Below are 15,957 nucleotides of genomic sequence, written 5' to 3'. Positions count from 1 at the left end.
GATTGTAGGGGAATCTAGTAAGACACTGATAGTACACGCAAAGAAAGCAATCTTTATTAAGTAACGCCCGATAACTACGTACACACGTAACGTACAGGTAAGTGGTGAGTAGAAACTTAACTGACCGAAGCTTCTAGGAAAACCACTGCATCCAATCTTATTTATGATACTCGACGGTAGTCTACTGTGGTCTTATAACTTTGGTAGTAAGTAACCTAAAACTAACTGTATGTGAGTTTGCTGTTCTTTCTCTACTGCACTGACTTAGTTTGAACGTAAGAACGGTAAACATAGATATCGGATAGCTGCGATTTCGCACGCTATTGGGTAACTAGACACAGTGGTTGGTGAATTGTATTCTTCAGATTGGAAGATTGTATTAAACATACGGGAGTGAAAACAATCGTGTATTATCTGCCAGCTTCTGCATGGAAATTAGAATACTGAAATATATTTAAACAGTAACATGGACTGCGTAAGCACTTTCTTTTTCACATTTTAATGTGTTTAGAATGGCAATTCCTTGAAAAAACAAGTAATCACAGACATAGCCGTGGCGTATCTTCTCAAGTATATGTAGAGAAAATCCAAGTAGAGCAGCGCACACACCTCAAATTCAGTACTTTGTCTGTGTATTTTTCTCCACAGATCGTTACAGTAATCAGAAAAGGACTGCAGTAGTCGGAAGTCGTCATGCGTATTGGAACGTTGGTTTTGGTTAACCACTGCGCACAGTTATCAAATTCTCCTCTGAAGGCTGTGCAATGAATTATCTTTACGATTTTACAGTTTGACAGATTTAAAGTAGAGCCAAGGAGAGTCTATAGACAACTACTACATAAAGGAGAGATGTATTATAAGAGTCAACACATATGATAGGAAAGCAGTAATTAAGAAGCGAGTGGCAGACGGTCGGCCGCGCAGGATTGGCCGAGCGGTCTAAAGGCGCTGCAGTCATGGACTGTGCGGCTGGTCCCGGCGGAGGTTCGAGTCCTCCCTCGGGCATGGGTGTGTGTGTTTGTCCTTAGGATAAATTAGGTGAAGTAGTGTGTAAACTTAGGAAGTGATGACCATAGCAGTTAAGTCCCACAAAGATTTCACACACATTCTCACACGCAGATGGTCGCAGATTATCCCCAATGCTGCTGAACCTGCCATTGAGCTAGTTGTGAAGGAAGCCGAAGACAAATTTCGCAAGGAAATTAAAATTCATGAAGAAGAAATAAAAGACAAAAATCTTTAACGTTTGCTGATGGAACTGCAGTTCAAACACAGACGTCAATGAACTTTGAAGAATAGTAGAAGGGAATGCTAAGTTTCTTGAGAAGAGGTTATAAGACGGACATTAACAAAAGCAAATGAAGGCCAATGGTGTCTAGTTGAATGTAAATAGACGATACTCAGAGCTTTGGATTAGGAAATGAGACACTGAAGGTAGGAGATAAGCTCTATTTTTTCGGAAGCATAATAAACATCATAGCTGTAGGACAAAGGGTAAAAAATGCTTTTAAGAAATATAGAAATTCGTTAACATCGAAACTAAATTTAAATATTTAAGAAGTGTTTTCTGAAGGTATTTGGAGATTTTGAGTGTAAGCTTGTATGGAAGCGAAATTTGGAGGTTGAGCTGGAAAGAGGACAGAAGCTTTTGAAATGTTGTACTACGAAATAATGACGAACATTACATCAGTATATCGAATAATTAGTGAGGAGGCACTAAAGCCAACTGCGAAATGAAAAACTTCCGACGCAATCCGAGGAAAAGGAGAAACCGGTAGACAGGACACAACCTGAGGCATCAGGGAGCCGTCAGTTTAGTTATGAAGGGAAGAATGCGGGAGGAAAAAACTGTATACGTAGATCAAGGCTCGAACACAGTAAGCAGCTTCAAATGGATGTAGACTGCAGTAGCTACGTGGAGATGAAGGGCCTTGCACGCGGTTGACTTAAAACCTAAACAACAAATTAAAATGTATCCTAGGCAATAGCATCTGGTTTTCAGCTTGTGACAAGGTAATTGAAAGAATCTTTTCTTTCTTGCTTTCCCTCAGGATGTCACAAACGTGACGAGAAATGTGAAAACTAAAGTAGAATGCGGAGTGTGTAACCTGATTGTTAGAGAAGACTATGTCCGGTACTGGACCACACCATCGATTAACTTGGTAGCTTTCCCTAAACAGGAAAGCAGCTCACCCATCTGTTTGAAACGCCAACGTGGATAAGGTGAGGGAGGCGTATGCAAAGAGTCCATCAAAATCTGAGGGTACGGCAGACACAGAGTTAGAAATTCCGCCTCTAGCTGTGCATGAGATCCGCCGTTACAGGCTATATCTTTATGCTGACAATGTGCCACCATTTCAGTCACTAAAGTGGCCAGACAAATCTGTCTGCCACTCGTTTGCGTTAGACGTGCTAGCCAAGACTGGTGCAAGAAATCAGGTTGTAGTGAAGTTTTGTTTCTGTTACGACTTTACTTTTCATATGCACGGCAAACTGGAATCTATTAACGATCGTGATTTGTGATGCGTAGTTCAGAACAATTACATTATTTGTGGTACAGCAAATCATTGTAACACATCCAAGTAAAAAAACACTAGTGTTTGAAGACTAGCTTAAAAATCTGCGAATAAATAAACAAATTGGTAAAATTTCCTTCAGGGAGTCCGCTTTTAACAGTGTTATGTACTTGGGCTCGCTGCAATACCCTTCAATGTCACCTGTGACCTGACAATGAAGCAGCATGCGGCGCCACCTCATTGGTCCCCAAATGTCCATGAATTTCTCGATGAAAAGTTTATGTGTTTGTGGATTCGACAAGAGGGCCACAATCGCTGGCCGCCGCCATCAACTCAAGACTTCCTGTGATTTGTAAATGATCAAGTGTACAGAACCAAGATTACGGACATATAAGACCGACATCGATACCTCTCCTCAGTGTAGCACTCAGTGAAGAATGGGCTGCCATTCCCCAAGAAAGTTTCCAGCACCTGATTGAACGTATGCCTGCGAGAGTGGAAGCTGTCATCAGGGCTAAGGGTGGGCCAACACCACACTGAATTCCAGCATTCCAGATGGTGGGTGACACGAACTTGTAAGTCATTTTCAGCCAGGTGTCCGGATACATTTGATCACATAGTGTAGCTGTAAGTTGGTCCCAATAACCTTCTGCCAGACAGATAATTGTAAATTGTAAAGTAATCGTGTAGATATGGATGAGGGCCTCAACTAATGTGCATGTTGGTTTGGTTACTGTAGGGTAGGAACATTTTGTCTCACACTGTTAGATTAAACCAATGATAATGTCGTTTTCATATTCCCTAATAAACTTATTAAGTTCGCAGTCAGTATAATAATAAGAATAGTAATGATGATGAAGTCGATGATTCTCTGTTGTCAAATACAAAGACTATTTTCTATGGTCAGTGGATGTTTGGTGTTTACTGGCTTGATGTGTGGCTTATGAGCAACTGCTCGACCATAAAATCCAAATTTTCTCACCTCCCGCCTAACTGTCACAATATTTGCAGTGGGTCCTGATGCAGTTTGGAGTTCCTGTGTGATGTTCTGGATAGATGTCTGCCTATTACACATTACGACCGTCTTCAGCTGCGGCGGTCTCTGTCAGTCAACATACGAGGTCGGCCTGCACGCTTTTGTGCTCCACGTGTCACTTCTCGTTTCCACTTCACTGTCACATTGGGAACAGTGGACCTAGGGATGTTTAGGAGTGTGGAAATCTCGCGTACGGACTTACGACACAAGTGACACCCAGTAAACTGACCACGTTGGAAGGCTGTAAGCTCCGCGGAGCGCCCGATTCTGATCTTTCACGATGTAAAATGACTACTGATGTCGCTGATATGGAGTACCTGGCAGTAGGTGGCAGCGCAATGCATCCTATCTGATAAACCCATGTTTTTGAGGCTGTCCGGATAGTTTTGATCACATAGTGTATGTCTTTACCGTTCCAGCGTCTAACAGCACGTGGCAAAAACGAACACATAACTCTTTCCGTGCGAGCTTTGATTTTTCTTATTTTATTATGATGGTCTTTTCTCCTTATGAAGATGGGCGCCAACAAAATATTATCCCATTCATAGGAGAAAGTTTTTGATTGGAATTTAATGATAAGATCCTGCTGTAAGAAAAACGCCTTTGTTTTAATGATTGACACCTCATTTAGTATATCATTTCCGTAGCACACACTTCTTTGAACTTCCTCGACGTCCTCCATCGATCCTCAATAATTGTAGTGTAAGCAGTCTCTTTAGCAAACCTGTTGCATTTTCAGTGTTCTGCCAATTCTGACAATAAATCGCGGTCTTTGGTTTGCTTCCCTCACAACATTATCTATGTGATCGTTCTAATTTAAGTTACTCGTAACTGCAGCCTCTAAATGTTTAGCTGCATTTACAGCCTTTAAGCTTGTGTGATTTATCGGGCAACCGAAATTTAGCGGATTCCTTGTAGCACTCATGTGGATGACTTCACACTTTTCTTTATTTTGAATCGATTGCCTATTTTCGCACCATACAGATATCTTGTATAAATCATTTTGCAATTGCTTTTGATCATCTGATGACTTTACAATAAAGTACTAATGCACAAAACACTGTTAACCGCAGTCAGATTCATGTGTCACTGTGTCTCATTTAATGTAATACACCAATGTACTCTTTTAAATTTTTCTGTATGGTTTGTACAAAAAGAAAAACGACTGCACAATAACTAGCAATGCTTACAAATTGCAAGTTCCTGTATATTTGTGATTTAATGCGAGATAAGATAGTATTGCACTTATATTTTAAGCTTTAAATGCTGCACTTTCACTTTATGATTTACTAGCTGAATTGTTGAAAACGGTTTGAATAATTTGTCATTAATAGTGCTATCCACAGAGATATCTGGTCTAATGATGCAAATAACTGACTTGTCACTATATCTTGGTGTTAACATTCGTTGTTAGGAGCAATTGTTTTTTTTTTTTTTTTTTCAAGTGAATCTGCATGTTACTGAAAATTTATATACCTCTAAGCGTTCTGTCAGTTCTTCTAATAAATCGCAGTCTTTGGTTTGCTTTCTTCACAACATTAGCTATGTAATCGTTCTAATTTAAGTTATTCGTGATTGTAGTCCCTAAATGTTTAACTGATTTTACAGCCTGTAGGTTTGTATCTTTTTTATTTTCATCAGTCTTCTGACTGGTTTGATTTTCATCTCAGAGTAGCATCTGCACCCACGTCGGTAATTATTTGTTGGAGGGATTACAATCTGTTTTCTTCTACAGCTTTTACCCTCTACAAAAAAAAATGGTTCAAATGGCTCTGAGCACAATGGGACTCAACTGCTGAGGTCATTAGTCCCCTAGAACTTAGAACTAGTTAAACCTAACTAACCTAAGGACATCAGAAACATCCATGCCCGAGGCAGGATTCGAACCTGCGACCGTAGCGGTCTTGCGGTTCCAGACTGCAGCGCCTTTAACCGCACGGCCACTTCGGCCGGCCTTACCCTCTACAGCTCCATCTAGTATCATCGAAGGTATTTCCTGATATCAACATTGTTCCACTGTGCTGTCCCTTCTTCTGGTCAGTGGTTTCAGTATATTCCTTTCCTCTCCGATTCTCTGTAGAATGCCCTCATTCTTTATCCTACCAGTCCACCTAATCTTCAGCATTCTTCTATAGCACCACAACTCAAATGCTTCGATGATCTTCTTTTCAGGTTTTCCCGAAGTCAGTATTTCACTACCATACAATGATGTGTTCCAAACGTATATGACAGATATTTCTTCTCTTGACAAGGAATAACCCTTTTTCCAGCGCTCGTCACCTTTTCTCATTTCAGCTACTTCTCATTACCTTCCTCTTTCTTCGATTTACTCTCAGTCCATATTCTGCACTCATTAGACTGTTCATTCTATTCAGAAGATCCTGTAATTCTTCTGCACATTCACTGAAGCTAGCAATGCCATCAGCGAAAATTATCACTGACATCCTTTCACCTTGGATTTGAATTCACTCTTGAATCTTTGTTTTATTTCCGTCATTGCTTTTTCGATGTATTGATTGAACAGCAGTGGAGAAAGACTACATCCCTGTCTTACCCTCTTTTTAATCCGCTCATTTCGTACTTGGTCTTCCACTCTTATTTTTCCTCTTGGCTCTTGACACATACTGTGTATTACACGCCTTTCCATACATCTTAACCATATTTTTCTCAGAAGATCGAACATTTTGCACCATTTGATACCGTCAAGGCTTTTACTAGTTCTATGTTTCCTATGAATGTGTCTTGATTTTTCTGCAGCCTTGCTTCCATTTTCAACCGCAACTTCAGAATTTGCTCTCTGGTACCTTTACCTTTCCTAAAGCCAAACTGAGCGTCTTCTACCACAACCTCGATTTTCTTTTCCACTCTCCTGTGTATTATTCCTGTCATAAACTAGCACGCATGAGCTGTTAAGCTGATTGTACGATAATTCGCGCCCTTGTCGGCTCTTGTAATCTTCGGAATTGTGTGGATGACGGTTTTCGGAAAGTCAGATGGCATATGTGAGATTCACACATTCTACAAACGAATGTGAGTAGTCGACTTTTTGCCACTTCCCACAATGATTTTAGAAATTCCGATGGACTCTTATCAATCCTTTCTGCACTCTTCGGTCTTAAGCCTTCCAAAGATCTTTTAAATTGTAATTCTAATACTGGATCCGCTATCTCTTCCATATCGACTTCTGTGTCTTCGTCTATTACGTCATCAGACTAAACTTCCCCTTTATAGAGGCCTTCAATGTACTCAATCCATCTATCCGCTCTCTCCCCTGCATTTAGCAGTGCAATTCCAGTCTTGTTTTTAACTTCACTGAAGGTTGGTTTAAATTTTCTATTTGCACAGTCAGTCCTTTCGACAATCATTTCTTCTCCGAATTCTTCACATATTTCATGGAGCCAATTCGCCTTTCTATTTATTTCATTCCTGAGTGACTTGTAATTCTATATTTCCCTCAACAATGTTTGTACTTCCTTCCTTGATTGATCGACTAATGCATTTCTTCTATTCCCGTGGGTTCTTCGCAGTTAAATTCTTTGTACCTATGTTTTTATTTCCAGGTTCTGTGTCTGCCAGTTTTAGAGATGTCCAGTACTCCTCAACTGAACTTCCTAATGAGCTATTCCTTATCGCAGTATCTACTACAGAACTTCAAGTGATACTATTCATTCCTTAGTACCTCGGAAACCCACTTCTTTGGGCATTGATTCTTCCTGAACGCTCTCTTAAACTACAGCCTACTCTTCATCACTACTAAATTGTGATCTTAGTCTACATCTGCTCCTTGGTGCGCCTTACAATCTAGTGTCTCATTTCGGAATCTTTGCCTGACACGCTGGAATGTAACTCAAATCTTCCTGTATCTCCCGGACTTTTCCCAGTACACCTCCTTCTCTTGCGATTCTCGAGCAGAGTGTTCGCTACTACTATCTGAAATTTATTGTAGAACTCAAGTAATGTTTCTCCTCTCTGATCCCTGGTACCAAGCCCACATTACCCCGTAATCCTTTCTTCTACAATATTTCCCTACAACCGCATTCCAATCTCCCATGACTACTAGACTGTCATATTCCTTTTCGTGCTGAATACCCGTTGAAAATCCTCACTTTCTGCGTCTCTTCTTCTTTGGCTTGCGACGTCGACATGTACATTCCTTTTTATTATAGTTGTTGAAAACTTACAGCATAAATTCCTGTTGCACTATGAATAAAATAACGCAGATGAAATTTCAACGAATGAAGGGATTATAAATAAAACGAAATTTAAGAAAATGCATCTACAAGTAGAGCTACAGAGACGTTCTGACAATCTGCTTTAGCAGCAGCGTCATCATTAGTATTTCCATTTCTATCAGGCAGTGACATGAATGAAAATATAGGATGATAAAACGGATGATATGGAGTCGAAGTTAATATATAAAAGTAATTAAAATCACATGCTGAAAGATTCCAGAGAAAAACAGAATGACTGGAAAACATAATAAGAGCAAAAGAAATAATGAATATTTTGATTGAAATTACGTGACAAAGGATAATAAATGAAAAAGATTTCATTTAAACCAGTTAACTGAATAAAATTAATGATCAAAGTCATTTCAATAAAAATTTAAAAATATAAAAGAATAGTAGCTCCTGATGAGATTCGGTCGTATAACCTTCTACATATACGGATGTACCTTTATCACTACGTCACAGTGCCTCACTGTGAAGAATTGCCATTTCTCCCAAAATTTTACTGAAATGTTTTTCATCGTTTACTCGACAATGAGGGTACACCACGGTGAATGGCTGCAGACTGTGATACCTAGGAATCTAACGTAAATCATCGCACAGATCGTTTCAAAAAGTTGTGCTGCTTCTTGTGACCTCTCCTCGCAAGACATATATGACAATTTCGTACACTAACAGCGTCACACATCAAGCAAGTTAACCGTTTGTAGGGTGAACAAAAGAATCACCTTTGCTGCTTGGGTTTCTAAATTAAGACGCCACGTTTCGTACACCCATTCAGCCTACATCCCCGGTAATTTGTTTGCAGTTCGTTGTAAAAGGCTTGGGACACTTCGTCATTCCCATGTCTGTAGAGTAATTCAGAACGACGACTGCCGTACAATTACGCCGCCAAAAATACCTTGGTGCACTCGTCCCTACACAAAATTCGAACACTAATTTCACTTTACTTGTTATGTAATTCACCTGTAAGATATATTAATACTAGAACATTAATACCGGTGAAAGTGTCTCCTTTGGCGAAGCCGTGGAACTAAGATTGCCGATAGTACAACGTCTACAATGGCACAGATATAAGAGTTCTTCAGATGTGATTCCTCCACGGTAGGAACGACCGTACCTAACCGTTGTGGCGCACATAGTTTTCCTGCGAGAACCACTGGTTGCGATATAGAAGTACATGCCTCTGAACATGCGTAGGGACAGACTGTTTCAACACGATGGCGTAGTACCACATTTTGCAGTTCCCTTCACAGAAAACCTGCATTCAGCAGGTGGGGGCAGGTTGAGGTGGAACACTTTACTGGCCGTCAAACTCCCACGATTTGTTAGACATTTTCTTGTGGAGTTGTACGAGGGTCAAGGTTTCGACATCGGTATAAAATGAAAAGATGAACTTGTTGAACCAGTTATGAGCGCGGTAAAATGGACAGACCGTAGAAAATATATTATTGATCGAGTGCATTACTACTGAATCCACGAATACAATCTGTGCAGTGTTTTTAGCGTGCGTCATGTAGAGCATACGCAGGAGCCGTTATTATTAGTTCAGAAGATAAACAAGGGAGACAATAATGTTTCATCTGTGGAATAGGAACCAAAAGTTACCAGACATACCTTTCTTAGGAAAACGTTAGCCCAATTGGTCATCTACAGCCCTACATGCGTGCAATAATACAGGGCTCCTGTGTTTATATCTATAAACAACTCCCAATACGTAACTAATGAAGCTGTCAGATAAAAGTCAATGCCACCTTTCCTTCCGGCTCTATTAAATCGACTTGCTTAATCCTTACCCTCCAAGTAGCAGAAGGTCTAAACAAATGGCAAAATCGGCCTCCAAAGGAGGGTTGCTCTCTAGCACTACCAGATTCGGAAATACTAAAACATATACACTTCTACAGGAGTTGCTTTTGATCTTCATGGATTGGCCTGTAACTGTTCCTGTTTTCATATTCACGGAGTTACAGAAGCAATTAATGTTAAAAGCAACCATATCCTCGGAATATGATCCGACTCCCGAAGCAATACCTTGCAAAAAGCACAGCGGCTAAGAAGAAAGTTTTTTATGGTGCCAGCCAAATAACTCCTCACTAAAAATTTTTTACTACTCTACATCATAGGGAAGACCGTCCACCTCAGTGGATCATGCGCTCTGAGAAACGTAATTGGAGAAATGTATAAACTCACTACGCCAAACTTTAGCAATGAAACAGCGCGTATTCGTCATCAGCGATTTCGTCCAAATTTATGGAATGTGCAGAGATTTTTGGCAGCCACTGGGGTGTCGAAAGGCTTCATAATGGTAATCCGAGGATCAAGGGCTGGAGCCCTTTTGCGGGATTTTTTTTAATTTTTACGTAACTTGCACTGAAAATAAACCGAAATAACGTTTAATATATAGTATTTATTAATATTTTCATAAGAGGTCAATTTGGGATAGGAAATAAATTTTCAGGAAGGGATTATAGGGCTGACAGGAGTACTTTGTTTATAAAATTCGATTCTTTTATTGTTATACAGTTGATGATTTACTCGTGCTGTTGTGATATTCATCGTGAAAACAGGGGAGGCGGTAATTTTCTCAATATCTTGCACACTTTATAAACGCCGCTTTCTTAAATTCCATGGTTATTTTAAAGTTTCTATAGGAAAAAAAACTGGTTTACACTCATAGGAGGTTCGCTCTCATTGTACAGGTTGGGATCAGACCATGCGCAAAGCATTATTTCGTCAAATATTGGCGAGGATAGCTGGCGACGTACAGCGGATTGCATTTTGATCATTCTTCTCGGGAAGTGATATGCTTTACTCTCTCGAAGAGACAAGAGCAGTTTAAAGGAACTTGGAACAAATTCTTTACCAGATGATAAAGTCAGAGGTCGCAGGCCTGCTCTAGCGGACTGAATTTGGGGGGAATCACATTAATACTACATAACGGCAAACCTGATTCATCTTGAAATATCTCCTCGTATAATTGTGGATTTTTGTCTTCCATACGAGTCAGTTAACAGAATTCTCCCCGTATACGTACGGCATCATCATTTCAGTCTAAAAATTTTTGTATGAGGCTGTTGTAAGTTTCCCAGATTTTGCCGTGTACTCATCTCCCACTTTTGAATCGATGCTACAAAAAATCAGTACTCTCTTGCACGCATGCGGAGACTGTTGGCTTTTGTTCTGCTGTATATCGGTAGATAACGTGGTCAGAATTCGTACATCAAAATAATTCACACATTCACCAAAAACCTCGGGAATGAACTAGATTTCGCAGCATGAGAATAGTACATTGTTAAGTCACAGAAATTAAAAATCAGATAAAAACAGTCTTGACCGCGTTTTCAGATTCTGTATTTGTTGCCAACCAGTTATGGCTCTTTCCTCAGACCATCTTCAGGCTTTTTATCGCCATTATGGATGCTGGTGGCGGCAGACGGAGCACGATATTTACAATTAAGGTTGTCACTGCTAACTTTTAAGGATCTTGATGAGGCTTGCCTCCATCAGCAGCCATAATAGCAATCAAAAGCCTGAACGTCGTCTGAGGAAAGGGCCGAAACTGGTTGCTATCAAATAAAAAATCTGGAAACAAGGTCGAGACTGTTTTTATATGATGTTTAGCATTTATACCGATCGCTGTGCTCAAGACTGCTTTCGAAAATTCCACGGAAATTAGCTTTCATCGTACTTCCTACAGGTACAGTTCAGCTAATTACCATTCTCTCTCTCTGTCTTTTTGTTTATCGGTACATCTGAACTTAGTAGAGCTATATAAGTATAGCAAGTTTTCAAGGGCATAAAGAGAAATGTCATACGCTATATTTTTTGTAATGCAAGACTGGAATGTGTGTGTGTGTGTGTGTGCGTGTGTGTGTGTGTGTGTGTGTGTGTGTGTGTGTGTGTGTGTGTGTGTGTGTGTGTGTGTATGCGGAAGGGGTATGCTCACCACCTCAAAATGCTGCCACAAGTGTATGCATGTGTCTTCTAATGTCATTTCATATGCCATGCAGTTGGACCTAATTATACCCAAAATAGCAGTTCTATAACTGACCGTCGTGCTATATTTTACTTTTCTCACAGTAATAACGTACAACTAGCAAAACGAACAGAGAATTTCATCACTACATTGGCTTTATTAATGTTTCCTTTTTTTTAATATAGGGCTGAAAAAAAATTTTTACTGCTTCAAAATAACTTATTAAATAACTGTATGAAGACTAAATAGCCCGTTTATGTTTTTTTTAAAATAAATCATTCTCAGAAAATAAAAACAATGATTGTTGTTGTGGTCATCAGTCCAGCTCTCCATGCTGCTCTATCCTCTGCAAGCCTCTTCATCGCCCGATAACTACCCCAAACTACATCCTCGTCAAACTGCTTACTGCATTCATCTCCTGGCCTCACTCTATTATTTTTACGCCCGCTACCCCTCACTTCCCTCGAATACTAACGTGGTGATCCCTGGATGTCTCAGAACGTGTCCTGTCAAATGATCCCCTCTTTTTGTCAGGTTGTGCCACAGTTTTCGTTTCTCCAAATTCAATCCAGTACGTCCTCATTAGTTACGTGACCTACTCAACTAATCTTCAGCATTTTTCCGTAGTACCACATTTCAAAAGCTCCATTCTCTTCTTGTCTAAACCGTTTATCGTCCACGTTTCACACGGACATGACTGCACTGCAAAAAAATAACTTTAGAAGAGACTTCCTAACACTGAAATCTATACTTGTCATGGAAATGTGTACTACTGTGATGGGTGTGGGCTTCGAGTCTATCTTGGCTACAATAATCCGGTCACTATGCTGTCCGTAGTAGTTTACCAGCGATGTTATTTTCTTATTCATTATTAAACCTATTCCTGCAGTACCTCTATTTTATTTTTTACTTATAACCCTGTATTCACTTGACCAGAAGTCCCGTTCCTCTTGCCACTGAATTTCACTAACTTTCTCTACACACAACTTGAGCCCTTCCATTTCGCTTTTTTCATTTTCTAACCTACATGCCCGATTAAGGGATCTAACGTTCCACGCTCCGATCCGTAGAGCACCGCTTTTGTTTCTCTTGATGATGACATCCTGTTGAGTAACTTCCGACCAGAGATTAGAATGGGGGAATATTTTATCTCCGGATATAAAAATTATCGTGCTTTAATTACAATATTTTAGCGTTTGCACCTCATCAATTTATTTTATACTTACTTTGTTCTAACTATCATTGTTTATAGTTAACAAATGTTATTAAAATTCATCAACTTCCTAATCTGTATAAAGCAGTAAAGTGGCCAGCATAAAAGCAGCTTCTAGAAATATCTTTTACTTAATAAGTGTCACACTGATTACCTTCCCATCAACAGGCTAACGAAATGCTGGCTCGAAGCCATACAGCGCACATAGTTGAGTAGCAGGCTGGGGTGCAGCTGCAGTTCGCTGCGCTAACTCACCGGGTAGTTGTATTCGACGTGGAGCGTGTAGTTGCCGGCGGGCAGACCGTCCGCGAACGGCTCCCGGCTGTGGTCGACACGGCGGTACAGTTTGCGGAACTTGGGCAGGGCGGAGGTGCGCATCCACACTATGAGGTCCTCGTTCTGCAACAGTGGTGGCGGCGGGCTCCCGTTACTCGGCGCTGCGGTCTCTGGGTTAGGCAAAGAATGCTCAGCTGGATATCCTGGAACGTCCACTACTGACTCCCGTCTCTGCAACACAGCAACTCCACCATCTTCCTGGTTGCAATTGTTGGATACCAGCCCCCTTCACCAGTAAATACAACACTATACTACGAGGTGCATTCAAGTTCTAAGGCCTCCGATTTTTTTTCTCCAGACTGGAAAGAGATAGAAACATGCGCATTGTTTTAAAATGAGGCCGCATTCATTGTCAATACGTCCCAGAGATGGCAGCACTGTACGACAGTTGGAATTTTACCGCCAGCGCCGAGAATGAGAACTGTTTTAAATACTTAAAATGGCGATGTTTTTCTTACTTCAACAGCGTGCTATCATTCGTTTTCTGAATTTGCGTGATGTGAAACCAATTGAAATTCATCGACAGTTGAAAGGAGACATGTGGTGATGGAGTTATGGATGTGTCGAAAGTGCGTTCGTGGGTGCGACAGTTTAATGAAGGCAGAACATCGTGTGACAACAAACCGAAACAACCTCGGGCTCGCACAAGCCGGTCTGACGACATGATCGAGAAAGTGGAGAGAACTGTTTTGGGGGATCGCCGAATGACTGTTGAACAGATCGCCTCCAGAGTTGGCATTTCTGTGGGTTCTGTGCACACAATCCTGCATGACGACCTGAAAATGCGAAAAGTGTCATCCAGGTGGGTGCCACGAATGCTGACGGACGACAACATGGCTGCCCGTGCGGCATGTTGCCAAGCAATGTTGACGCGCAACGACAGCATGAATGGGACTTTCTTTTCGTCGGTTGTGACAATGGATGAGACGTGGGTGCCATTTTTCAATCCAGAAACAAAGCGCCTGTCAGCTCAATGGAAGCACACAGATTCACCGCCACCAAAAAAATTTCGGGTAACCGCCAGTGCTAAAAATGATGGTGTCCATGTTCTGGGATAGCGAGGGCGCAATCCTTACCCATTGCGTTACAAAGGACACTACGGTAACAGGTGCATCCTACGAAAATGTTTTCAAGAACAAATTCCTTCCTGCACTGCAACAAAAACGTCCGGGAAGGGCTGCTCGTGTGCTGTTTCACGAAGACAACGCACCCGCACATCGAGCTAACGTTACGCAACAGTTTCTTCATGATAACAACTTTGAAGTGATTCCTCATGCTCCCTACTCACCTGACCTGGCTCCTAGTGACTTTTGTCTTTTTCCAACAATGAAAGATACTCTCCGTGGCCACACATTCACCAGCCGTGCTGCTATTGCCTCAGCGATTTCCCAGTGGTCAAAACAGACTCCTAAAGAAACCTTCGCCGCTGCCATGGAATCATGGCGTCAGCGTTGTGAAAAATGTGTGCGTCTGCAGGGCGATTACGTCGAGAAGTAACGCCGGTTTCATCGATTTCGGGTGAGTAGTTAATTAGAAAAAAAAAATCGGAAGCCTTAGAACTTGAATGCACCTCGTATTTGTATACAGCAGCGAAAATCTGTAAAATGAGGAAGTAATCCACGGAAGCAACGAGAGTGTTAGCGAGGAAATTAAAGTTCGGAGAGAAGAAATAAACACTTTGAGATTTGAGACGACATTGTAATACTATCAGAGACGGCAAAGGAGGTGAAAGAGCGACTGACTAGAATAGACACTCTGTTGAAACGAGGTTATAACGAAAAGTTGAACAAAAGCGAACCAACAGCAGTAGAATGTATTCGTATAAAATCATCTGATACTGATAAAACCAGACGAGGAAACGAAGCACTAAGAATAGTCGAGGAGTTTTGGTACATGTGCAGCAGAGTATCTGACTGTGGACGAAGTAGAGACACTATAAAATGCAGATTGGCTCTATTTTTTCTGAAAAAGAGTAATTTGCTAACATGAAATATAAATTTAAATGTTTTAATGTCGTTTCTTAAGGTATTTTGTACGAAGTGAACGTGGACGGTAAGAACATTAGACAAGAAGAGAAAAACTGCTTTTGAAATTTGCTGTTAGACAATAATGCTGAAGGTGAGATGGATCGATCGAGTAAGTAATGAAGAGGAGCGAGAATCGAACTGAAAAAAAGGGCACAACTTTATTAAAAGAAGAGATCGGCTGACAGAACACATTCAGAGGCATAAGGTATTATCAGTCTGTTAGTGGAAGGAGTGGTGTGTATGTATGTGTGTGTGTACTAGGTATGTATGTACAGGGAGACAATTATTGAAATATATCAAAAAGAAAAAGTAAATTAGTTACAAACTACGGCGGGCACACACGTCATTCAACACGTAAACGTCACTACACATATTCGGACTCAAGTTATGACATGTTAGATATGCCTGCCATCACTGGCGATGATGTGGCGCAGACGAATAGCGAAATTCTGCATGACTTGCTGAAGTGTCGGAACATCGATGCTGTCGATGACCTCCTGAATGGCTTTTTTTTAGCTCAACAGTGATTTTGGAGTTATCGCTGTACATCTTGTCTTTAATATAGACCCACAAAAGGAGTCGCTTGTGTTTAGTTACGGAGAATACGGCGGCCAATCGAGGCCC

General features: G+C 40.9%; 1 protein-coding gene across 1 annotated transcript in view; it reads right to left on the bottom strand.

Moving 5' to 3' along the window:
* The window catches only part of LOC126484709 (cell cycle control protein 50A-like), a 238,904-nt gene that overhangs the window by 2,613 nt on the left and 220,334 nt on the right, over positions 1–15,957 (bottom strand). The window contains exon 6 of the mRNA XM_050108305.1: positions 13,226–13,369. Within this exon, the coding sequence (XP_049964262.1) occupies positions 13,226–13,369 (144 nt within the window). The remainder of the gene's footprint in view (positions 1–13,225; positions 13,370–15,957) is intronic.

The sequence above is a fragment of the Schistocerca serialis genome, chromosome 6, assembly GCF_023864345.2.
Source record: "Schistocerca serialis cubense isolate TAMUIC-IGC-003099 chromosome 6, iqSchSeri2.2, whole genome shotgun sequence".
Lineage (NCBI taxonomy): Eukaryota > Metazoa > Arthropoda > Insecta > Orthoptera > Acrididae > Schistocerca > Schistocerca serialis.
This window is presented reverse-complemented; position numbering and strand designations above follow the sequence as displayed.